The sequence below is a fragment of the Mastigoproctus giganteus genome, chromosome 11, assembly GCF_048544385.1.
Source record: "Mastigoproctus giganteus isolate SK-2022 chromosome 11, ASM4854438v1, whole genome shotgun sequence".
NCBI lineage: Eukaryota > Metazoa > Arthropoda > Arachnida > Uropygi > Thelyphonidae > Mastigoproctus > Mastigoproctus giganteus.
Genome location: NC_143585.1, coordinates 158171121 through 158198921, shown reverse-complemented (window position 1 = coordinate 158198921; position 27801 = coordinate 158171121). Strand labels below are relative to the sequence as shown.

The 27801-nt window shown below is 37.4% G+C and overlaps 1 protein-coding gene across 1 annotated transcript in view; it reads right to left on the bottom strand.

The window, feature by feature from the left end:
* The window catches only part of LOC150078532 (tRNA-dihydrouridine(20a/20b) synthase [NAD(P)+]-like), a 199809-nt gene that overhangs the window by 127457 nt on the left and 44551 nt on the right, over positions 1-27801 (bottom strand). The window contains exon 3 of the mRNA XM_090384600.1: positions 7496-7571. Coding sequence (XP_090240726.1) covers positions 7496-7571 — 76 coding nt within the window. The remainder of the gene's footprint in view (positions 1-7495; positions 7572-27801) is intronic.

Sequence of the window (27801 nt, the reverse complement as noted above, 5' to 3'; positions counted from 1 at the left end):
GAGATGAAGAATATTTGTCCAGAACTACCTTCCAAGCATGCACATGCCACATGCTCGGAGCAGAGACCATGAGGGGACAAGAAAAAAGAATGCTGGAGGCACTTGGTGAGAACAACTGGATAATAATCCTTGGGGAGTTGTCTACAGAATAGTGAGAAACAAGCTGCCAAGACAAGATGTCTTAGAAGCTACTGTCAAACCAGATGGAACCCCAACCCTGTGTTGGGCAGACTCTGTAAATAACATCCTAGATAGTATTATTCAGGGAAACTAGGGATCATTCACCCACCCAGTTAGACCTTATAAACGAAAACAGTGAATATGACAATGCCAATATTGAACCTCAAGAGTTAGAAATAGCACTATCTAAAAACCAAAAACAATAAATGCCCAGGTTTTGACCTCTTAGAGGTTGAGATTATCAAAAAATTAGCGGAAATAGCATCAGACAAATTAATAGAGCTATATAATAACTGTATTATTATTTCAAATAATAATACAGTTATTATTAGCGATATGGTGCAAGGAAGCCTGAGGCTTATGCTGCACCAGCCAAAAAAATATATTTTCTGAATTACCCTGAGAGAGAGAGAAATAGAAGGGAATCACCAAGAAAAAGAAGAATGATGATATCCAGCTCAGAACCCTGGGTGTGCCAAGCCAATACTCACCAGATGTGAGCCCATAACAGAAGTTATATTCCCAAAAATATGGAAAAAAAAGCTGTGTTAAGATTAATTCTCAAAAACCCTGAGAAATCCCCTACTGTTCCCAAATCATATAAACCAATAGCCCTACTCCCTGTACTAGGGAAAATATATGAAAAACTAATATATAGTAGATTAGCTCAATACTATGCACAAGCAGGTTTACATTCCAACAATCGGTATGGTTTTAAGCAGGGCAACTCTATGGAGAATGTCATGCACCACCTACTGGCAACAGTTAAAAACTCAGAGGAGAAATATATGTTGGCAATCTCTATTGACTTTGCTGGGGCATTTGACTCACTCTGGTGGCCTAGTTGTCCTTAGGAAACTCCGCCAAGCAAATGCCCCACAAAACCTATATAAGGTAATAAACAGCTACCTTACAGACAGAAGTGTCTCAGTGTGCATGAGGTTTGAGGAATTGATATGCCCTGTGAATAAAGGCTGCCTGCAGGGTTCAATCCTTGGCCCTTTCTTCTGGAACATTGTTCTGGGCACTGTGGAAAACCTGGCCTTTGCAGATGACATGATTTTCCTTATAAAAGGTAACACGCAAGTGGTTGCAGAGCAAAGATCAAATGCCGCCCTCTTGCAGCTGCAGGAGTAAGCACAAATGCACATGCTCCAAATATCTCCTGAAAAAACCAAACAAATACTTCTAAAAGGCAATTTGGACATAAGAAGACGTCCACAAATCAAAATTAACACAACTACTATAAAAATGGTAACAGAACTAAAATCAATATCTTGCAGTGGCCTTTGATTCAAAATTAACTTTTTATCCCCATTTGACCTAGGTGAAGAAAGTGAGAAATTATGCAGGCATGATTGTCAGGATCAGTCGATCAGACTGGGGGCTCAAAAGAAAGACCCTGGCAATCATATACCGTGCAATATTCCCACCTGTTATCACCTATGAAGCTGGTGTGTAGTTCACCTGCTCAGACATGGTAAGAAACAGGAGTAAATTAGAATTGATACAAAGGACAATACTTCTCACCATTACAAGAGCATGTCCCACAGTGAGCACACCTGTGGTACAGTTGCTGGCCAGACTCTCCCACTTTACCTGGAAGAGCCAAAAGAGGCTTGTACAAAGGGTACTAGAAAAGTTTTGCAATACAGCTTTGTTTATTTAATTTTTTCAAAGTAATTTCCTCTACATTCAATACACCTCTCCATCCTCCGAAACCAATCTTTAAACCAGTTCTGCTAAGTTTCACTAGGGAGTAAAGCACACTCGTTGTCCCAAGCCCGTAGAAGGTCCTCATCACTGGAAAACAGCCTCCCTTTTAGCCTCATTTTCACATGCGGGAACAGTGAAAAGTCGCAGAGAGCAAGGTCTGGACTGTAGGGAGGGTGCTCGAGAAGTTTCAGTCCTGTTGTGGTCAAATATTCGGTGCAGGCTTTGGCGCGGTGAGCTGGAGCATTATCGTGATGGATGTACCAGGTGTCCATTCTTGACTTTGGCCGCAGGTTCTTCATAGATCCAATGACTTTAGGCAGGCATTGTTCAGTATACCACTTAGCTGTGACTGTCTTCTGCGTGTCCAAAACGACACGTTCCACAATTCCACTCGATTTGAAAAATACAGCTATCATTTTCTTCTTTACAGATCGGGATTTTCTGACAATTACGGGTGTGTCGTGATCATCAAAGACCCAAACTTTGTTTTGAGCCTTGGTCGGCAGATCGTAATAGTACAGCCAAGTCTCGTCACCTGTCACGATGTTGTTCACATACCGAGATTGTCCCTTATCAAACTTTTTTAACATCTCCCGGCACCAAGTCACACGTCGTGTCATCTGCTCTTCAGTCAGTTGATGCGGCACCCAGAGAGAACAAAGTTTCTTCACGTGCAAATGATCTTGCAGAATCGAACGAATTGCTGGTGCATTTAGGCCCAAAGTATCCTCTATCTGTTGGTAGGTCACTCGCCTGTTTTCGTCAAGCATTTTCTTCACAGCAGTAACGTTTTCCTCCGTAACTGACATTCGTGGCCTTCCCGGCCTCTCAGAATCCTCCAGAGTGAAATTTCCCCCTTGGAATTCTCTATACCACCTGAATATCGTTGTACGATGTGGACAATCATCATCTAGTGCAAGAGTCATTTCTTCTAAGCACTGGTCTATGGTTAAACCACGCACAAAATTATACCGCAAAACTGTCCTTATCTAATTTCGTGACCACGATGCCATCGCAAGCACTCTACACTCTCACTACTAATGAATAACTGAGCCCATCGACTTGGCGCGGCGGCTACTATGCACGTATGAACATGTCTCAACATGCAGCAACAAGCAGCTTCCTGTGATTCATTGTTGCGTCATATTGCAAAACTTTCCTAGTACCCTTTGTATTATACACTTAAAAAGGGCATACCCACAGAATGTCTGGGGATAGCCCTTGATACAGCCAACACCTTCAGAAATAATAGCCATAGCCACAAAGCTCCACGAGTTATGGCAAACAAAGTGGGGACAAGAAACCAGAGGTCTAGTTACCAAAAGGTTTCTGCCACAGGTGGCAATGGCAGCCCAAAGCCACCTAAGTGGTATTCCATTCCCCCTGGACTTTTTACAACATCCATACTGACAGATCACAGCTCCCTAAAGGCAAAACTAACCTCCTTAGGGCTGATTGATGACCCACCTGTGGCTAGAGTGAAGACTGGACACACATTCTATATGAATGTAAAATTTATGACATACCCAGAACACAGCTAATTGCACAGATTGGCCCCCTTCCCAGGGGAGAAAAGCATCTGTTCATTATAGAAGAGAAAAATTATAAAGCATTTACAACCTTCACACAAGAAGTATTCAAACTGCACAGAACTGTCCAAAGAATGGCAATTCAGACCCCAGCAATTAAACAATAATCAATAGTTAAAATTTCCCACATCTCCCACACCATGCCCAGACGATGACTTAAAAACCATCAGGACAGCAGTATTCTGCACCCTGACAAAAACCTGACATGGCAAAACCAGATTGATCTGGGTACCCCCAAGGACTACCCTGCCATGTGTAGGAACCTGGGGCCCACACCAAATAAGTAACCATGTAGGTGAGGCAAATGTACAAGGCAGCCAGGGAAGCAGATTAGCTGAAAAATCTCAGTAAGCTGGTAGCAGGGGGATGCAATGTAGAATGAAAGACAGAATGAATAGGCTGGGCACTGAGTGAAAGAGTGAATTAGGAATTATGGTAAAAGGGAATAAATGTCAGTTGTGGTGAAAGAAAGAGTGACCCAGCATAAGGGAAAGAGAGTGAATGATGGAAGAACAAACGTAATTGGCTGAAAGAATACAAAGTTAATAATAACATTCATTACTTTATACATACTAACAAACATTTACTAACACAATCTGTGTTGTTAGTAAATGTTTGCCTGGCCTGCAAAAAACTTGTGGCTAGGCCTGCACCACAACTGAAGAATAACAGTAAGTTGAGGTGCCCAGAGTGCAGAGTGCAAAAAGCAAGAGATGAATGAGTGAGTGAAAAAAAATAAATAATATATATATATATATATATATATATATATATATATATTATTTAAAACCAAACAGGAAAAAAAAATTATTATAAATTATAAGAAAAAAGTATAATAATAGAATGCAAGTAGAGTGAAAATACAGATTATGAATGAAGTAAATGTGTCTCCCTCCCATTCGCCTGGTGGGTTCCCCACTGCCAGCTAACATATCCCATCCCCACAGCAGGATGGGCAGTTTGACCGTCCTACCGGATATGACACTGCTTGGACCTGACAACCATCACCGAAGAAGACATACTGCAGCTTTTCTGCCAACATGCCATTTGGCGATCTGAACTGGGTATTCAAACTCAGTTCCCTTTAAAACCCCATCCCCAGGCAGGGGAGGGAGGAGACAGGTCTCTATCTCCCCCCCCTACTTTGCCTGGTGGGGCTCATCCCCCACTGACCTCTTTGGGGATTCCTACTCTATTGGCCCCGTCCCTCTACCTGTTTACCCCAGTCTCTAGTCTCCCCCCCCCCCGCTCTAACTATACCAACCGAGTATGCCCTTAACAATGCCCGCCAAATTCTAATCAACATCTAAATTCTACCACTTTCTCATAAATCTCTTTCGGCCTTTCCAAATTCTAGTGTTCAACCCCCCCCCTCTTTTTTTATATATATATATATATATATATATATATATATAGGCCTTGCCACTGAAATCCTCGGAAATTAGGTGGCCAGTCCTGCCTCCTCATGGCAAAGTGTGGGCTCGTATTGGTATATATTTAGCCGTTGGACTCCTATTGGTATCCATCCCAATAGGAGCCCAATGGCTAAATAATGGTCAGAGAAACAAAAGAACAATAACACTACACACCAAACCACTTCCTACACACTTTTTGTTCTGTGTCACTTGCAAAAAGCGTACACAATGTGGGGATAGGGGAACCCACTGGTGCCATGACACAACTAACATACTTTACATATTTTTGTGTTTTTGCTTATGTTGAGGTTAGTTTATGTACACAGAATAAGCTTTTTTTAAAATCATATTTTTTTCTGATTTGCAGCTCAGCCGAAAAAGCAAGTGTTTGCTTTTAGCTATGAATTCCAGAATTTTTAACCATTATTTCCTAATTTTCATAACGTTGAGGAGTTCACAATGTTATTTTTCAAAATTCTGAAAATGACTGCATATTTAATAGATAACAGAGTATGTTAGTTTTGTTCAAAATAAATCTTTCCTACAAAAGAACACCACTGTTAGTTATGCAACTTATTAAGATTGGACAATTTACTTCCCCCACTGCCCCTTTTAACTTTCTACAAAAAAAAAAAGAAAACCTATTTCTACAATAAAATTATTCTGAAATTTTCCATAATCAGCAGCTCTACATCCTTCCTAAAATGAGACCACTAGACCTGTATGCAGTATTCAAGATGTGGCATGACCATTGCCTTACCCCAACATTTCCCAAATGGGGGTCCGTGGACCAGTTCCAGAGGGTCCACAAAATAGACCTCTGGAACTGTTCAAATTATTTGTTCTATGTATAGCAAATTGATGATAAATAAAGTTACTATATATTTATGTAAAAATAAGAATAAAGTAGAGTTGTTTTAAACATAAAACTTTGAATTTTTTTTTCAGAAAACAGCATACACACACACAGAGAGAGAGAGAGAGAGAGAGAGAGAGAGAGAGAGAGAGAGAGAGAGAGAGAGAGAGATCCACAAACTTTTTTTGATTTTTGAAGGGGTTCCTACATCTCAGTAGTTTGGGAACCACTGCCTTATAACAATCAGATAATCACCTCCTTATCCCTGCTGGCTAGAAAAATTCCTGTATATCATTGGCAAAATCACATGAGCTGTCTGCATTGTTCAAAGAACTTCATATCTGATTGCATAACTACCCCAAGGTCTTTTTCATTTTCCACTACCCTGAATATAGTACCACACATTTGGTACATTACTCTAGAGTTACTGCAACCAATATGCAGTACTTTGCATTTATTAATGTTAAACTTCAATTACTATTTCTCAGCCCATAACTTTTCTAGACCCTATTGCAGGAGCATACTGTCATTAACCAACCTTTGTATCATCCGCAAGCTTGGACATTAAGCCTGATATGATTTCATCAATATCGTTGATAAACATAGAAAACAACAATGGGGCCAATGTTTAACCCCGAACAGTGTCCATTGATTACCACTCTCTGTCTTCTCCCACCCAAACATCCCTTTATCCACAGCAGCAACTTTCCCTTAATACCACACTGCTCCAATTTGTACAGCAGTCTTTTGTGTGCAACAGTATCAAAAGCTTTCTCAAAATCCAAGTATATGATATCAAAATTATTTTTTGAATCCAGTTCTTTTGTGACCACATCGTAATAACCAATCAAATTGGTCAAACAAGGATTTCCCCCTTAACAAACCCAAGCTTTCTGGCCAAAGATTTCTCATAAAATTTTTTGACAAAGATTTCTCATAGACTGCCTTTGCTTGCCTGACTTCCTTTGTGACTTGATTAGAGACTGGTTCATATCTACCACAAGCTTCAGTGTCGCCCAAAAATTTATATGCAATCCAGCACTTTTCTTCTCTGCCATGAGTTTCATCAGTTCATCTGACATCCATTTAGTCCTATACCTTGAAGAGTATTTCTTAATTGGTATGAAAACATAGTAGCTTCTATGATTAATTCTTTGAATGCATCTCATTTAGAATTTGTGGATGGTAACATCAGTTGGTCCCACTGTATAGAATTTAAAACTATCTGAGACTGCTGTCACCTTTACAAAGCAAAAACCTCTCCCTTTATCCTTGATGGTAGCTGCATCTTTAAGTAAATCCCAAATCAGCACACTTAATTTAGTTTAATTTAGCCTTAATTTAGCAGTTCAACAATGCACAAGTCCATTTATAATGTGAGAATAAGTTTAAAAATAAGTAAAGTTTCAACTTGCTACATCAACATCATGTGCCACACAGCTAGCAAATGTCTGACTAGTTAGTGAATACTTCTCTTGACAGGAGGGTAACATGAATTATTAAGTCACTATTCAGAAACTGCAAGAAGCAGCTATTAGGGCATTATGTCGTTTAAATTTTATCGTAATATGCACAATTTTATGGTTAAAAAAGCTTGCTTACTTCTTGAAACAAACACACACCTCAACTCAGCATTTAAGAACTAACAAAAACCACAGTGTAGATTGTAAAATAGCCTTTCAGATAAGAATTGCTGGTATTTGTTGTTTTTTTTTAATTCATATAAAAAAATAACATACGGAGATATTACTTCTGCTGCATCTGCTAGGTCCTTGGCAGTATTAGCTGCAAACTGTACTATGAGGGGCCGATCACCTACAAATAAGATAATGAGTATCTGAAGAACAAAAGTTATAAAACCCACTTAATAAAAATTCCAGAAATATTTTTGTACTAAAATTGAATATAACAAAAGCTAAAAAAAAAAAAAAAAAAAAAACTATGTCAATAAGAAATTGTCTGAAATAATTTTAAAGTTAACGATTCTCACGATTTGTGGAATTTTAACAATTCATAAAATGTGATTATTTACAGAAATGACTTATCATACTGATTATTTCCTTCATTAAGTTTTAGTAGGAGCTTATATTTTTTATGGTACTCACCTCTTAATCCGTCTGGTTGGAAGATATGAAATTTAAAAGTGAAAGTTAAATTAAAAACGCCCCAAGAAATAGAGTGCACTTCTCTTTACTTAGGTTGTCATACATACATAATTAAAACCGTAATGTGAACTGAGTAAACAAAGAGCCTTAACAGGAGACTTTTGTAAAATGCCATCAGTTGATTATTTCAAGAAAAGAAAGTTGTGTGTTTTTATTGATGAAAATTAACTCCTAGGATGCAGAGCTAAAAGTATGTGTTGGAAATTTAATGTGTTAGATGCCATATTAATGAAAAGTTGGCTGCTAATTTCATATTGAGAATCGCATTTTGCAAGTTGTGATGGAACTATTCAATAGCCAAAGCTTTTCAATAGCCAAAGGTTATGATTTGGATTTAATTTCATTAAGATTATTGCTGAATCTATTTGAATCTATTTCAGGGTTATGATTATGTGACTTTGCATGTTGACTCAATTCTGTTGTAGAATAATTGAAGACTATTTCTAGGATAATAGGCTAGTATTTTCTGGAAATACTAGAGCCCATTATCATATCTGATTTGAAGCCTCTGTAGATTTAAACTAGTGTGTTCAAGTCACAAAGGAGGTAACCAAACCAAGGCAGATTACAAGAAGTCTCTTATAAAAAAATGTAAAGGAAAGCAGCAAAGCTTTTTTGCTTAGGTAAACAGCAGAAGGAAGGTCCCTATGGACTGGAGATGTGAGAATGTATCTCCTATTCACAAGGTTAAAGAAGTAACGGGACATCTAGCCATAAATGCAGTTACAGCATGGATTTGTTAAGGGGCTATGTTGTCTGACCAATATGACTGAATACTATGATGCAGTAACAAAGAAACTAGATGCAAAAATTAATTTTGATATTATGTAATTGGATTTCAGAAAAGCTTTTGATAGTGTTACACATAAGAGACTGTTGTACAAAGTGGAGCAGTGGTATTAAGGGCAAGTTACTGCTCTGGATAAAAGGATGGCTGAATGGGAGACGACACAAAGTGATTATCAACAGGCACTGCTCTTTATGAACTGATGTTATCATTGGAGTCCCACAGGGTTCAGTGCTGGGCCCATTTTTTTTTTTTTTTTTTTTTTTGATACAGTAAGCCCTCGTTAATCCGGATTAGTGAAGCAAAAGATAGCCCTAAAAGATAAAAAACTTAGAACACAAGTAACTAGAAAATTTAATGATATAGATAATGCTGATAAAAATAACTAAAAATATCACTGCAGAGTCTTTATTTAAAAAATATAAAAAGACAATACATTTATCCATCAACTCAGAAGTTGTACAGCAGATTGTTGATTTACCAGGACCAGGATTGGATTAATTGGGTCAATTCAATACAACAGATGTTCTGCAAGTCAAAAATAAGTGACAAGAAGAAGCGTTATAAGTTTTGAATAGGAGATGAATGTACCCTATTATCCCGCAACCCCTGCTGTCTTCACACCCACCGCTCAAAAAAACAATGGAAAGAGAACAAATGTTTAGTTTGTTTTAGTGCGTTGCATGGATTGCTATGTTCTGTCGCGCTGCAAAAAAGACAAATTTTGTTTTGTTATTTATGTCAGGAGTGTCACTTTTTTTAAAAAAAATATTTTTTTGTTTAGAAATCACAAAAATGATGGGTAACTGCAAAATAGTTCTGCTGTCAATCGAACAAAAACTTGAAAATAGTGCATCAGTTAAATCTTTAATGAACCATTATAACATTGGTGACCAAATCACATGCAACATCATAAAAATTAAAGGGAAGCTATTACATTTTTTTGGGAACATCTGATAGTGTTAAAGGTATGACGATCAGAAAAACAATGAGACAGTATACACATGAAAACCCTGACAATGCAACGGTGTTGTGGTTTAGCCAACAATTATATAAACCCATAATATATAAAATATATTAACTTGTATGCATATATACATATAAAGAAAGATGCAAATGAAGCAATATAAGCAACTAGGGTCAAAAAGAATACTGAACTACACAACTCAATGTGCTGTATGTTCCATCTCTCTCTCTGCGCAGTCAGAGTGACTCACCTGTCTACCTAAATCCTGCGTGTCTTTCAGAGTACAGTCAGTCCTCGTATAACACGTGTTTACACTACAAGAATTCGATCATACACGATTTATAAATAGGGGAACGATATCTTATATAACACGAACCGAATTCGCTTATGCACGATTCGCCTTTGTGTTTACAAGAACTGGCAGTCGAATGCGGAATCACTCCCAACTGAACGCAACACGATAGGAATGAAGAGAAGATTCGGAAAATGTATTTATGTTTTTCATATCAGTGAATGGGAAACACGTTTCACCATAATAACATAAAAACCAACACCATAAGCAACTAGGGTCAAAAAGAATACTGAACTACACAACTCAATGTGCTGTATGTTCCATCTCTCTCTCTGCGCAGTCAGAGTGACTCACCTGTCTACCTAAATCCTGCGTGTCTTTCAGAGTACAGTCAGTCCTCGTATAACACGTGTTTACACTACAAGAATTCGATCATACACGATTTATAAATAGGGGAACGATATCTTATATAACACGAACCGAATTCGCTTATGCACGATTCGCCTTTGTGTTTACAAGAACTGGCAGTCGAATGCGGAATCACTCCCAACTGAACGCAACACGATAGGAATGAAGAGAAGATTCGGAAAATGTATTTATGTTTTTCATATCAGTGAATGGGAAACACGTTTCACCATAATAACATAAAAACCAACACAATTCCAGCTATCAGTATTATCGCAAATGCAATTAGATCGCGTTTACTACCAGTTTATAACAGTAAGTTTATAACAGATTCCACTAGCAGAAACACAACTGGAAATTGTTTTTATTGTTTTATGGTAGTAACCCCTAGAAATGTGCTTTAGTAAAATGTGAGGTATTAATAGGTATCTCTGCCTTTACGGTGTTGTTTATTTGGTTGCTACACACGCGCAGCTTTGTTTATGTGTATCAAGCGTGCCTCCTCGTTTTGTAATTGTGCTTTATTCCCTAAAAATGAGTAAAATACTTAAAAGGTGTGAAAAGGAAGCATCCTGGTGAAGACACTGCAGATTCAGAGAGAAAACGAAAAGCAATATCGATAAACAGAGGCGGACTGGGTCAAAAATTCTTACCCGGGAAAATTTATAGTGGTCTCATACTATGGTTTATGGCCAAAATCACACCGGCCTCCGGCACACCGGGGTTTCCCCGGTAAGGCTTATGGCCAGTCCGCCTCTGTCAATAGAGAAAAAATATGAAATTATGAAATGCTTTGAGTGAAATGAAAGACCACGTGATATTGCATGTGCTACAGACCTAAATGAGTCAATGCCGAGAATTACAAAGAATGCAGAGAAAATAGAAACAACTTTCATAGGAACAACTCAAAGTGTAATTAAAATCCATTAGATTAAGATACAAATAATTGGAAGAGATGAAACGCTGTCATCTGTTTGGATAGAAAATCAAACAAAAAACAAGTTTGCTTACGATAGAAACAAAAGCATTAGCAATATTTTATTACGCAATAGTCATAATAAAATACTTACGTATTTTATTATGATTATTTATTGTGTTTGGTAATGTTTTGGTTACAAATGTGTGTTCAAACTTGGGTGGTCAGCACCTAACCCTATTTTTGCCATAGGGCCTGTTGTTTATATTGCACGATTTTGCATTGCACGAGGGTTTCTAGGAACACAACTATCATGCTATACGAGGACTGACTGTACAGTACTCAACTGAGAACAGAATATTTTGCATTTTAATCTGATTATCCAACATCCGGATTAAATGTAACCAGATTAGTGAAGGTTTACTGTATTTATTAATGGTGAAGTTTAAGTTTAAAATTAAATTATTAATGTTAAACTTCAAACTGCAATTTCTCAACCCATCTAGAAAAATTAGGCAGTGGGTTGAGAAATTGTAGTTCAAGTTTAAAAATGGCAAATGCAAGGTATCGCATACAGGTAGCAGTAATCCCAGATTAATGTACAAACTTTGTGGTACTATACTCAGGGAAGTGGAAATGAAAAAGACCTTGGGGGTAATTGTGCAGTAGGATATGAAGTTCTGACTGCACAGTTCCCCATGAGCACTGCAGACAGGCTGCTACATGACATGTGGGTCATTTAAGGAAATGATTTGTTTGTTTGTCTGATTTGGTGTTTAATGATGCATTGGCAGTTGAGGCCACATTGTGCCAAGTCAGATTAAAGGCAATACTAAATATTTAGGAGTTGGGTACAAGGTTATCCACGTGTTGGACAAGATTTTGCAACTCCGGAGAACACCATGTTTTTATTTATATTTAGCCATTTCATTGACTTAATTGTTATATTAAATTAATTTCTATAAGTGGCTTTATAGTCCTAGTCAAGCTCCTTGGTTTATTTTAAATTTAGATAGCGATTTTGAAAGTTAATACTTAGCATCTGTACATTTTACCATTCGTAACTTGCTGCCATTGTTATACGATATAGAATAGCATAATGTATATCCCGAACTTCATAACGTTAAGTTTTAGCGTAAAACTAGATAACAAAATACGTAGCACTGTAGTAGAAATCTGTTAGCTTAGTATAGTATTATCAATTAATCAGTAAAATTTATTAACCTCTTATTAAATTTCATTGTATATTAAATTGTACTTAATCGGAATCATGACCCAGACTAGAGCAGCAAAGCAACCTGCACAGATTAGAGGAAATGTGGCTCGGTGGAGAACTGAAGGGGCGATTCTCCAGTGCATCATAGTCTAAAAAAATGTGCGAAATATGAAATGTTTGCGGACTTTCTAGAACAAGACATGATCTAGCCAAGGAGGATGTCTTTATGTGTGCTAGGTGAAGAAATTAATGGATGCCATTATTAATTTATATTAATAGATGCCAACTCAGCATTTTGATGGACATCTATGAGATGTTTGAGGTGTAGGGAAGATGCCCTCAAAGAAGTTAATATGAGGGGCCCATCAAGTTCTCAGCTGCCCGACTCAGTGCCAGAGCTCACTCCTATGCATAAGGCAACATAGCAACAATGTCCAAAGCAGAATGCGCTGGTCCCACAGGAGCCAGTTATTGTCGGTGACTCTATTGTCAAGGAAATGGGGAATATATTATGCAAAACGGATAGGTGGAACAGGACCAGGGTATGTCTGCCAGGGGCAAAAGTTGCTGATGTTATAGAGCAGATATCATCTTTTAAGGCCACAAAAGGTGATATTGTTGTACATATTGGCACTAATGACCTTAAGAGTAAGAGGTCTGTAGATTTACTTAACAAGTACAAGTCAACGTTGAAAAAAAGTTGCAAGTTAGAGTTAAATTTGAAAGTGTCTACAATTTTGCCCAAACATAACAGGAGAGAGTATATGATGAGAGCCTTGTCAATCAATTCGGCCCTGAAGGGATTGTGCAAGGCTCGTAAGTTAGAATTTTTTCAGGATGGTCTGTGCTTGCTAACAGGAGAGACTGCTTCTACAGGGGTGGGATACACTTAAATAGAAAGGATGCAAGAATATTTGCTGATGCTATCGAGGCAGTGTTAGGTAGGTCGGAAAACTGCTAGCTTCAGGAGACTCACATACTAAAAGATTAATAGTAGCTGCAGGCAGAAGCAAAAGTGATTATTGCACTGCTTCTATGGAATGAGCAGCAGCCTAGGGAGAAAGTTGCTGGGGACTTCAAGAGATGCTCAGAGTCATCATGGAACAAGTAAACACATGGCTTGCATGTACACCAATGCTTAGAAGTACAGTAAATAAATCTGATGAATTTGAAGTGCTGATCAAGACATCAAAGGCAGATATTGTTGGGATACCACAGACATGGTGTCACACAGATATAAGCAGTGCAGAATTAGAATTTTGGGAGTACAATGTGTACATAAAAGGATAGACAGGGTAGGAAGGGAGGAGAGGATATGCTGTTAGTTAAGAAACACAAAAATTTAAGGAAGTGCATCCAGTTGACATGGATAGACAGTGCAATGTTGAGTCAGTTTGGTGTAACATAAACAATGGGAAAGGGAAAATGAGAGGTTTGTGTTATACGCCTAATGACTATGATGAGTACAACGAACAACTATGCTGAGAAATAGAGTGGGCCAGTAAATCAGAATGTCTTCTAATGGGGGATTTTAACTTTCCAGATATTGACCGGAACTTGTCGGTTGGTCTCTCGCACTTTAGAAAGAATTTTGTGGATTTATTGGAGGATTGTTTTGTATGGCAACATGTTCACAGGGCAATAGAGGGAGTAATACTCTTCATCTGATTATCAACAGTGATTATTCATGCATTAAGAATTTGCAGATATAGGAACCACTGGGTGACAGTGATTACAGTGTACTGATGTGGTATTTACTTAAAGATACAACTATCATCAAGGGTAAAGGGGAAGGGAAGGGTTTTTGTTTTCGTAAAGATGACTACAGTGGTCTCAGACAGTTTTTAGATTCTATACAGTGGAGTCAACTGATGATGTTAGCAACAGTGAATTCTAAATGGGACTTCAGGGACTTAATCTTGGAGACTACTAGGCTTTACATACCAACTAAGAAATACTGTTCAGGCCTAAATGGATGTCAGTTGAATTAATGAGGCTCATGGCAGAAAAGAAAAATGAATGGGATGCATAGAAATTATCAGGTGACACAGAAGCCTATGGCAGATATAAGCTAGTCTGTAAGCAAGTCACAAAGAAGTTTAGGCAAGCGAAGGTATGATTACGACAAATCCTTGGCAAAGGATGCAAAGAAAAACAACAAAGACTTCTTTACGTATGCAAACTCTAGAAGGAAGGGGATGAATCAGATTGGTCCACGATGTTGGTGGTTCGATGATCCTGAGCAGATAACTGACAAACTGAATAGGTTTTTTGCATCTACATTCACACATGAGGAATTCTGTAAGGAAGAGGAGGACAGAAGTTTACTAAACTCTAAAAGGGAGCTAAATGATTCTGTAATAACAATGAGCAAAGTGGATGAGAAATTGTTGAAGTTAAACATAAAAAAGACACCTAGGGTGGATGGAATCTATCCAGTTATATTGAAGGATGAACCGAGGGAAGTAAGCAAACGCTTAGCCGTAATTATGAGCTTCCTTAGATTCAGGGGAGGTCCCTATGGACTGGAGATGTGCAAATGTATCCCGAACTCACAAAAGGGATTCAAAGGGAGACAAATAATTATAGACTTGTTAGTTTAACTTCTGTTTTTTGGAGAAAATAATGGAGTCACTGGTTAAAGAAGTGAGGATCACCTAGACAAGACTGCAGTAATAATTCAGACACAGCATGCATTTGTTAAGGAGAAGTCTTGTCTGACCAATTTGATATCATATACTTGGATTTCAGGAAAGCTTTTGATACTGTTGCGCATGGAAGATTGTTGTACAAATTGGAGTGGTATGGCATTAAGGGCAAGATGCTGCAATGGATAAAGGGATGGATGAGTGGGATACGGCAGAGAGTGGCAATAAATGGACACTGCTCTACGTGGACTTGAGGTCTCCACAGGCCTGGGCCTGGCCGGGTAACACAAACGATGTTTGGGCTCGGTTCGGGTATTAATAATCGTAATGAACTGTTATTTCCAAACATTTCAGACTTTTTCAAGCTATTTCCGACATATATTGTTTTAAAATATGTTTTTATATATAAAATATGTTTTTATATATTTAAATTCTTAAAGGATTTTTAGAAAAAAAAAATGTCTATTAGTTGTCGACAATTTTAATTGACCAATAAGGTGCACTTTGCCAATGTCTCCAAAATTCACTGAAATATGTACTCTTTCGTGGAAATGACCCGGTCGTGCATCTTGCTAAGCAAAATCATTAAGTTGCACTTTACATTACATCAAGCGTGTGATATAAATCATTATGTCCCCCGGCAATGGATTCCTTTTTAGTTGTATGTGTACAGTAGTATACAGTATTTATTAAGTGTGATAGCGTTAATCCCTAGTTCTACTACATCTGAGATTTTGCATTGACCTACTTTCAATTCTAACAACATTCACTTTTAACACTTTCTAACCACTTCTTTACTATATTCAATACTGACTAATAATTTAGAAATACAGGTAAGGATTAGAAAGGGTTGGAAATGCTTACCCATCATTCATACAGTTAGAATTGCCAGTGGCGGAAGTGACAGTCAGATCTAATTTTTTAATTTAAGTAGAGGTGTTTATCGATATTCGTTTTGGAATTATATTAAATATGGTAAATCGAAAATTTATTACATTTTCTTTTTTATGTAAATAATATTGACAATTATTTTGGATAATTATTAATATTGAATTTTGAATCTGAAAGTTTATTTTTTTTATTATTATTATGTAACTTCAAAGTAATGCTAGCAATTTTATTTATATAAAAAGTTTCAATCTGAATGGGATAAAAATCGGTTTGGGGGGGGGATGAATTTGAAACAACAAATTCGGGTTTGGGTCGCACTGGGAGCCAGGCTGGGCCATCTAGGCTCGGGTCGGGTTGTCTAGACTTCGGGTCAGGTATGGGCAACCCTTGGTTTACGAGCGAGTTCCGTTCCAAGATGTTGTTCATTATGTATATCTTGCATTCCTGAGCCTTTATCAATACGTATTGCATATGTTAGCAGCCATTTTAAAGCATAAAAACCAAGTACTAAACATTGAATATCTATACAATACATTTTATTATAATGTATGTATGCATTATGGTTTATCATATACGATACATTACATAAAATAAAATAAGAAAAGAATAAAAAAACAAGATATCATACTTGTTAATTTTAATTAAAAACAAAGAGAGTTACAAAATATAAATAAAGAAAATGAGTACTAACATAATTATATGTAGTGTACATACATATGTATTCAACTTTTACTCAATACTCGGCAGGCGAAATAGATGAAAGAATGAAGAAGCAGCTAGGTTTTCCACTTTTTTAAAATATGTTTTTATAGATTGCACAGTTAGTTTCTTTATTTCTTTGAAAATCTCACTGTAGAATGCTAGAGAGTCATAAATGCCTCTTTTCACTTTTGCAATTCTTTCCATATTTGTGTCGTCTTCTTCATCAAAGATTGCCAACCCCTCAGAAATTGATTTAAAAGCTGCAGCCATTTTCAGCCTGTAAATGTTCTGGGAAGCTGTGGAATATCAGGTTCTTCTGTTACTTCAGAATTTTGATTTGTTTCTATTTCAATTATTTCATTGGTTGTTAATTCCTCAAAATGCAAGTCCAAAAGCTCTCTCACATCCTTCACACCAAGGTCAAAGTCCATTTTATTGCCCAGTTCAACAATTTCTTCAGTCACAGGTTCTACTGGCTCCTCAAAATCACTTAAATTATTCGCAAACTGTGGACACAAGTTTTTCCACACAAGTTTGTTAAGTTTGTTTCCTTCACATCCCATCAGGCACCAGCAATGGTTTGCAATGCATTATAAATGCATTTTATTAGCAAAGAACAGTTCAGTATAATTATCATATAATAATATCACTGGTCAACATCAAAAATGTTTCTGGCTTGAAAACAGTCGATTCTTCTTAACTTCAAGCATGAGAAAAACAAATATAACACTTAAAACTCTTAGTTAGCTCTCAGTTCCACAATATAGCCCCTCTTATGATTTATGGGGAATATTGGTGAATACTAGGGAATTTTGGAGTCCAGAAAATAAATAGGTTAGTAACACTGAAACAGGAACCGATACGCCATGGGTTTTTTTTTTTTTGTATTTGTTTTTTTGTTTGTGTTATTTTTTTTGTATTTCTTTGTATCAATTTATCTTGCAAGTGGTGTTATGAATGATGTTCATTTCTTTTATTTTTTTTTCAGGTTTAGGGACAAATATTACGTAAAAAGCCAGGATGCTACGTAAATGTGTTAACAGTGTTATGACACTTTCCACTCAGAAACACCAATTGAACACTTGTGAAGACAGCCTACTACCATCATTTTAGGCTGTAAGGTAGGGATGAAGACAAACCCTGGGCACCTCATATTTGCTGCAACATGTGCTGTAAATCTCCATGGATGGTTGAATAACAAAGGACATTCAATGCCTTTAGCCATCCCAATGATTTGGAGAGAGCCTTCAAATCATGTAAATAGCTGTTATTTCTTGCATGGTGCTTCCTCTTCAGCATGTCATGTCAAAAAAAAAAAAAGAAGTGGACTGTGGAATACCCCAACATCCTGCCAGCTATCCGACTATACCTCACCCTCCAGAAGAGTACACTTTGGAGTCTGATGAAGATGGGGAAAGTGTGAGGAATAATGGTCAGCCTGGGCCTTCAACATCACAGAATCCTGATTTTGTGCCAGAACCTGAGTTGCTGAGTGAGTCACACAGAATCACTCAAGGTGAACTAAGTTATCTAATTCGAGACCTAGATCTATCGAAAGATAAAGCAGAGCTTCTGGGATCGATGCTTCAACAGTGAAATCTTCTGCAACCAAATGTCAAGGTGTCCATGTATAAGAGCAGGCAGAATGCTTTCACTCCATATTTTAAAAGTGAAAACAACCTTGTTTCCTGCTGTGATGTCAATGGTTTGATGACAGCTTTGAATGTGGAGCACAACCCACATGACTGGAGGCTATTCACCGACTCATCAAAGCTAAAAGCTGTTTTGCTCCACAATAGCAATGCTCTTCCTTCAATTCCTCTAGGCCATGAAGTCCACATGAAAGAGACATATGAGAATATGCAGTTATTCTGGAAGCAATGAAGTACAAAGACCACCAATGGCAGGTCTGTGGAGACTTGAAGATGATTGCAATACTGCTGAGCATGCAGTTGGGATACATGAAGTACTGCTGTTTCCTGTGTGAGTGGGACAGTTGGGCTAGGTCCTCACACTACAAAAGAAAATTCTGGCCTCTAAGGGAAAATCTGCGACCCGGGGGGGAAAAAAGTGTCCAGCCCAATCCTCTGGTTGATCAAAATTCTTCTGCCCCTTTACACATCAAACTGGGACTCGTGAAGAACTTTGTTAAGGGGATGAACCAGGATGGAGAAGCTTTCAAGTACCTGAAGGACAATTTCCACTGTTGAGTGATGCTAGGGTTAAGGAAGGAATCTTTCTTGGTCTGCAAATTCGTGAACTTTTAAAGGATGAAAACTTTGAGCAAGTCCTCCAAGGTAATGAGAACGCAGCATGGGGAGCCTTTAAAAGTGTTGTGCATGACTTCCTGGGAAACCAAACAGCTGGAAATTATGTTAAGACTGTGAACAACCTTCTAGAAAAAGTATCATCAATTAGGCTGCGACATGTCACTAAAAATCCACTTTCTCGACTTTCATCTGGACTTCTTCCCTGAAAACTGTGGTGCAGTGAGTGATGAGCATGGTGAGCAGTTCCACCAAGACATTTCAGCAATGAAAAGAAGATATCAGGGTAGGTGGCACGCTTCTATGCTTGCTGACTACTGTATCAAAGACAGTAACAAGAGATGCCCCGGAAGTGGAATACAAGTGACAAGCGAAACGAGGGCGCTGTAGTGAATAGGCCACATTTTGAGAAAGTACTTTCAGTTCCTGTGCAGTTTTCTTGTGTTCTTGTTTTTTTTACATTTTAATTGAAAACAACTGTGATTTATGTTGTATCAAGGAAATGTAAATATGAGATTGTTTTCATATTACTTTTCACTCCGACTACTACTGAAATTACTATATTCTTAGACAACAGCGAAAGTACTGTATCTCAAAAACTGGAGCTAATAAAAAATTTCTGAAGTCATATTCGTTTTTCTCAACCCAAAATTAGTAAAGTTTGCCTATTTTAAGAATTTTTTTGTTGAACAGTGTATTCTAATTTATTTATTTCGTATGAAATAAATAAGATTTTCTTGCTTCCTTCGTGTATCGTCGCCGGGATATCCAATCCGCGACCTTTGGGTTGCCAGGCAGGCACTTTACCTATCTGGCTAGCCTGATCGGCAGTGTATTCTAATAATTATTGTATACATTTTTTAAAGTTTATTTATTTAAATCTTACAATTATGTTCACATTTGGCATTTCGTTTTATAAGGAACTCTTATTTATTGGCAACTTTAAGAAATTTTGATGAGTTGTGACATTCATTATAGTGAATACGTTCATAAATCGAACATTCATAAACCTAGAGTTGCCTGTATAAATAAAAAATGTAGGCCCATGCAAATCTCTAAAGTGGACTAATGTTATTAGTGGAGTTCCCCCCCAAGGTTCGGTTCTGGGCCGTTGTTGTTTTGTGTATTTATCGATGAAGGTATATCAGGCTTAATGTCCAAGTTTGCAAATGATACAAAGGTTGGCAGGATTGTTAATGACAATAAAGACAGTATGCCACTGTTACAGGATCTATAAAAGTTAAGCAGATGTACAGAAAAGTGGCAACTGAATTTCAACGTTGACAAATGCAAAGTACTGCATATGGGTAGCAGTAACTCAAGAGAAAACATACCAACTATGTGGTACTACACTCAGGGAAGTGGAGAATGAAAAAGACATGTGGGCAATTGGCACCCAGATATGGTGTTCTCTGAACAGTGCAGACGGGCTGCTAGAGTAGCGTCATGGCGTCTTGTCAATTTTGCTAGTAGAGACCAAGAAGTGATTATCCCCTTGTCAGGCAATGGTCAGGCCACACCTCAAGTACTGCATACAGGTCTGGAGGCCTCATTTCAAGAAGGATGAAAAGTTGCTAGACGAGTACAGAAAAGGGCAAGAAGAAGACTGGTGAGAGGAACAAAGGAGTGCTCTTACCAAGAGAGGCTTAAGTTCTGCAAGTTGCAGCATCTGGAGACTAGGCACCTGTGAGGTGGTCTGATTGAGGTGTATAAGGCTTTAAATGGTTTGAGCCGGCTCAACACTGATGGGATTCTTCCACTTGCTCAGTTTAGGAACCTGAGGGGGGGCATAGATTCAAATAAGGAAAGTTAGTTGTAGAATAGATACGCAGAAATTTGCCTTCAGCCAGTGTGTAGCTGATTGTTGGAACAGACTTCCATCTGTTGTTGTAGAAGTTGATAGCTTAAATAAATTTAAGGCTGAACTAGACAAACATTTGGAGTGACTGGATGGGTGAAATGGGCAGGGTGCAGGGTTTTTTTTTTTTTTTTTGGCTGATGCTGTATAAGCTTGCTTTCTTGCATCATATGCCTTAACTAATGCTAATATGAGAGATGCCTGATGGTGTGTGTGCTTAATCTAAATATATTTCTTGGCAAAATGCTAGGGGTATGATGTTTGCAAGAAATGATGTGTGTGCATTACCCATGCATAAGTAAACTCCTTCATACTCTTAGGCATTTAGTCAAGAAATATCTTTAAGATTACATCACACAAACCATGAGGCATCTCTCATATTGTGGAGTTATACTTCATAACTGGGTTGTCACTATTGCAACAACAGGGTACCTGCCTACCCACTGATGAGAAACCAAAAAGCTTCAAAATGGTGTGATCTGGATGGTGGTATGATATCCACTGAGAATAAGTAAATTAGTGTTCTCCATATGTGAAGCATTACTTATTTGAAGTAGTACAATACCATGGCAACTTGTTGTGAAAGTATTCACAATATGAGATATAATTAAAAAGATGCATTAAAACTACCTTGATAGTACAAATGATGGGTGTGCATTACCCATGCATAAATAAACTCCTTCAGATAAGAGTTGAATAGAGACGATGAAGGGTACAGAGATCTGAACCCTACTAACTTGACAAAAGGGCACGAAGGATGTGAGCCCTTTGACATACCTCGTCCAAAGCTGAAGAATGTGTTGCAGAAATGTTAGCTTCTTGTCAAAATTAGTCTTAAGTATTTAGCTTCTGCTACCATTGGGATTTTGCTTTGTCAAAGCCTTAATTCTGGGTCATAAAGACTGTTTGTGACAAAAGTGTACATCAATGCTTCTATGACAAAAACATGAAATGACCCTCATATTGCATGAATGTCAAAATATCAAATATCATAAAATCATCAATGTAGAGGACATTGTGCACTGTTGGTGGAAGTTGTTCTGTGACAGTTTAATTTAATTCCAAAAAAGCATGACACTTAGAATGGATCCCTGTGAAACTTGATCCTAAATGAACTTAAATTAGGCAATTTAAAAGAAAGTTTTTATTAAAGAGAGGAAGGTTACCTCTGAGACCAAAGTTATAGAGGTCTTGCAACATGTCAAATCGCCAGGCTGTGTTGTAAGTTTTTTCAATATCAAAGAAAACTGCTAACGGATGCTCAGACTTAGCAAAAGCAACACAAATAAAATGAAATGAAAGTTTTCCAATTTGATTAAATGATCCAAAGTGGATTTTTTCTTCTTCAAAAGCTGCAATGTGTCCTGGAATGCAGACCATTAGTTTCCAAATACCACATAAGGAAAATATTAACCTTCTTTCCTTCTTGCCTTGCACAAGCAGCTTGTCAGAGTGAGGGAACAATAGTTACTTGGATTTTGAGGAAATTTTCTCGGCTTTGGGTTGGCAAGTACAATTGCCTGCACTGGGAAACCAAAAATTCTTTGTCAAGAAAAATTCTATTAAATAAAATTAAAAGGTGATCCTTTAAGGAAAGAAGTAGATGTGCTGGAAAATAGAAGGACAATGAGATTAGTGCAGGAAACAAAATGATAATCAATTTGCAGAAATGAAGCCTTTCTTGCTAATCTTATCAAGAAAGGCCTAATTTCTGCAAATTGCAGCAACTGGAGACTAGGCACTGGTGAGGTGATATGACTGAGATGTTGTTTAAGGCTTTGAATGGATTGAGGTTGCCCAATCCGTTCAAAAAGGTAGAATGCTGATAGCATTCTTCCTTTTTGCTCAGACCTAGATGTACAAATGAGCATAAATCCAAACTGAAAAAGGTGGTTGTAGAATAGATATGTAAAAGTTTGCCTTCGGCCAGTGAGTGGTCAATTAAGAAACTGTACAGGGGAATAGCGTGGCCCAGTAAATCAGAGAGTCTTATAATGGGGGATTTTAATTTCCCAGATATTGACTGGAATTTGTGGGTTGGTCACTCACATACTAAGCAAGGCTTTTGTGGATTTATTGGATGATTGTTTTCTACATCAGCACGTTCAGGAGGCAACTAGGGGGAGTAATACTCTTGATCTGATTACCAGTAGTGATTCTTCATGCATTAAGAATTTGCAGATTGCCTTTAGTTTGTGGGTAGTTGGGTGGTGGAACAATCGTCCATCCTTTGTTGTGGAAGTTGATAGCCTAAATAAATTTAAGGCTGAGCTGAACAGATATTTGGAATGAACAGAGGGGTGAAATGGGAACGGTTTTTTTTTTTTTTTTTGGCTGATGCTGCAAAAGCTTGCTTTCTTGAATCATATGCCTCTATTAATGCTAATTGTTGGAACAAATTTCCATCTGTTGTGGTGCAAGTGGGCACTTTTCCATGCATTAAATATTGAGCTAAATACTCACTCACTCATTGCATTTGAGTGAGGTAAAGCAAAAACAAAATTATTATTTTTTTCTTTATTACGTACTTCGTATGCATTTAAAATTTTAATCCAAATATCTGTGGTATTTTTGAGGTCTTTTGTCTCAATATTTCTATGGATTGATTTCAACAGAACACATTCTTCATACAGCAAATCGATATTGATATTGGGAATTTTAAATTAAAAAAAAAAGTTTGTTGCCTGAGCCTTAAACCATTACAATGAAATAAAAAAGAAGTCAGGTAGAATGTAAAAGGTTACAAAGTAAGCATAATATATATATATATATATATATATATATATATATTCTGTAACCCTCTTTGTAAATAGGATAGAATGTTGTTCTTTGAGTCTTTAAGGGTGCATTTCAACAACAACTTGAGCGTCAGTTAATTTTTTCTTCCGAAATAATAATCTCAACAGGGTGTTTTATGATTTCTGCTTTTTTCAAAATCCCCATTTCAAATTTTAAAAAAGGAGTATCTTGGAAATTCATTATAATTCCAAAAAGGGGTATTATACTCCGAAATGGGGTACGTCTGGCAACCTGTAAGGTTGTATATGTGTCATTCTCTTTGAGGAAAGCTGAAGCGAAATGAATTGCCACAGTTCATCCTCCTCTTCAGTTTTGAAGAAGATTTAGAAAATGCATGTGCTTTTCTTATAGCCGAGAAAACAAATGAGAGTAAGCAACGGGGATACACGACATCAACTGGAAGAGAACAGAAAAGGGCAAATTCCATCATTTACTGTAGGACTTAGAAGAAGATAAAAATCATTTCAAGATGTACTTACGGATGAATAAAGAAGAATTTAATTTCGTATATAATCCAATTAAGGATGACATTCAAGGGCAAAATATGCAATTTTAAAATTCAATCAGTGCTAAGGAAAAATTAGTTGTATATTTAAGAAAAGTTGAAATACTGCAAGTTTCATTTTGAATAAGGATTTATTCTGTCAAAATATGAAACAAAAATTTTTAATGAAATTTAATTACAACAAAAAACTACTTCTCAACCCTAAAAATTGAACTTGTAAGAAATTGTTCAGTTGTGCAAATTGAAATGATCGACTTGTTCATCCTCTCAATTTGTTAATTGTAATTCTGTTGATCTATTTCCCTCCTTTGGCCATTTTTGAGTGTCCCTGTGACTGGACATTTGCAGTGAGTATGCCGAGTGGCTGGTTGAAGTGGAGGATGCTTCGGAATAGGCACAGATGCAACGTCCTTGATGTTGTTATTTGTTTTCTGATATTCTTACTTGTGAGCTCAAAACAGATTATTCACTTCTAATTTAATTTTCTATTAGCATTTCCTCCATTTTCCTCATTCGGCCTTGAAGCCCAACATGTTAACTTGTGAATACAGCTAATGACAACAGTGAGTTGGTAAATATAGCTCCCCCACATTTGACGTTAGACATGTATACAAGTGTAGTCTCGTGAAGTGATAGCAGTGTGTTTCCACCCTAACAGTCAGGGTAATCCCCAATAGAGATCTTGCCTGGAAATTAGAATGTCATCAAAGATAAGCATAGGAACACAACAATTCTTTTTTGAGAGATATAAGACAGAACTGAGTTTTAGAAGGATTGAAATAAACTAAGTTATCTTTTCCTTAGTGGAGAATTACCTGGAGATCAGCATTTAAGGGATTGGTAATGGATATTCAAGCAGTTGAAGCTGTTTGAGCAGGACAAGGTTTCTCAAACTGGAAGGTTGAATGCAATGTGCTTTCACAGCAAAACTATGGATAGGGTTTCTGGTCAATAGAAGGTCATTAATATATGAGAGGAAAAGAGTGGGAGAGAGAACTGAAACTTTGGGAATGCCAGCATTAGTGGAGAAATCAGACAGACAGCCAACCATCTACCATCAACCGCAGTAAGCAGCCAGACAGAAAATTGGATGCCCAATTACAAAAAACAGTTGGCAAACTACAAGATGGAAGCTTATTTAGAAGACCTTTATGCCAAACACGATCAAAAGCCTTTGAAATGTCAAGAGCAATTGCTTGAGTTTCACCACCAAACTTTTCTATTGTAGCTGTCCATATATAGTTAACATAAGCCAGAATATCACCAGTGGATCGACACTGACAGAATCCTTACTGGCAATCGTTGATCAGATGGAGAGTTTCTAGATAGTTTAAGATTTGGTGGTTAATCGATTTCTCCATTACTTTAGGAAGAGTAGATGAGCTGCAATCTCAGCAAAAGCCTATGGCTTCCTTGCACTATATGGCTATTACTAGCGGAGATGGGGGAACCCCTGGGACATCGGTGTATACACACCATAGTTAACCCATATAGTGTAAAAGGCATAGTTTTAATTGTATCTCATATTGTGGGTGTCTTCACAACAAGACAGCTGGTATTGCACTACTTCAAATAAATAACGCTTCTCTAGTAGAGAAGACTACTGTTATTTATTTTCAGAGAATACCACCACCTAGACAATCGTTTTGAAGCTATTGGGCTTCATCATCAGTGGGCGGGCAGGTACCCAGGTAATACAACAAGCCATCACAGTTGCGAAATTATATCCACAATATGAGAGATGCCAAAAGGGTGTGGTAATGATGTATTTTGAAATCGAAATGCACAAGGCATAATCCTCATGGGTTTTGATAATTAACTATATGATATCGGTGTATATACACCATAGTTAACCCATAAATTGGAACTACATAAGTAGTGTAAAAGGTGCATTTCATTTTCAAAATACATTATTACCACACCTTTTTGGCATCTCTCATATTGTGGATATAATTTCGCAACTGCGATGGCTTGTTGTATTACCTGGGTACCTGCCCCCCACTGATGATGAAGCCCAATAGCTTTGAAAAGATCGTCTGGGTGGTGGTATCCTCTGAAAATAAATAACAGTAGTCTTCTCTACTAGAGAAGCATTATTTATTTAAGTAGTGCAATACCAGCTATCTCATGAAGGCACCCACAATATGAGATACAATCAAAACGATGCCTTTTACACTACTTACATAGTTCAAATTTATGGGTTAAACTATGGTGTATATACACTGATATTATATAGTTATTTATCAAAACCCATAAGGATTATGCCTTGTGCATTTCATTTTCAAAAGGCTATTACTAACGTACCCTCCTGCCTGAGCACTTGGCTATACCAGCCATTTTTTTTCTTCTTTTTTAAATAATGTCATATGTACTTAGAGCTGCTATTAAGGGATAGGTAGATATGACATTATTAAGGGATGGCAGATCTGCCAGATTTTTTTTTGGCTAGGGGCCGCTTTACTCAATAAATGAAAAAAAAAAAAATTAAAAATGCTATTAAGGGATGATAATCGGATAGGAGGGATTTGTCACCCTTTTTAGGAACTGGCTGGATATGAGCAAATTTCCAAGTAGAAGAAAAAACACCTTTGGAATAAGAAAGTGAAAAAAAGTGACACAGAACAGGAGTAAGTTCAGGAGCATAGGTTTTGAGGTCAAGTGGAGAAATACCAACAGGACCCGAAGCTTTCTTAGCATGAAGATTCATTAAAATCCTTCTGATATCCTTTTGATAGAAGGCCACTAGAGGCTTTAAATGGAGCGCACTGGAAATGGTGGGAGGTAGTTTACCAATATCGTTAATACACAAGTTGGAAGAAAAATAGGATGCTAGCAGGTCAGCTTTATCCTTGGTTGAAGTGGCAATAGAACCATCTGGTTTCAACAAAGGTGGGAACAGTGATGAGCAAAAGTTGCTACCAATAGCTTTGGCAGGAGACAAGAATTCTCAGCTACCATTTGGACAAGAAACAAGTTTTCTACTCTTAGCCTGTTTTAAATCTAGATCTAGTTTGGACTGATTAATAACTTCTTTACAATTGTTGCAAGCTTTGGTGTAGGCAGAAAATGATACCGAAGATTTGGAAACAAGCCAATTATGATATGCAACATTCTTCTCTTGGACAGTATTAGCACATTTTTTGAAAAACCAAGGTTTAGATAAAGGTCAAGATTTTAAGGTGGAGTGTGGATTAAAGGATTCAATCCCTGCTAGAATAATTTCACTGACACGATCTGAGCAAATGGTGACAGACGTTTTGAAACAGTAATCCAACCAAGGAAAGAAGAAAAGAAATCTTGCAGATCATCTCGCAGACCATTTTTCATTCTTGTAATGCCATGCAACATGAGGTCAGGAATGGCCATGAGAGAAAGGTTCCATTAAAGATGAGACCATCACCAAGTTGTGATATGAGGTGCCTAGAGGATCACTCACCTCGACCGTGTACTTAGAAGGGTTGTTTGCAAGAAAACGATCAAGTGTGTTGGCTGCATGGTTAGGATTGTCTGATATTCTGGTAGGTAAATGAACAGTCTGTGTGAGGTCATTAGTAATTCCAAAAGACTCAGAATCTCGACCAGCTGGGTCAGTGACTACAAAATGAAAGCCAGCTGGAGTTGTGAACA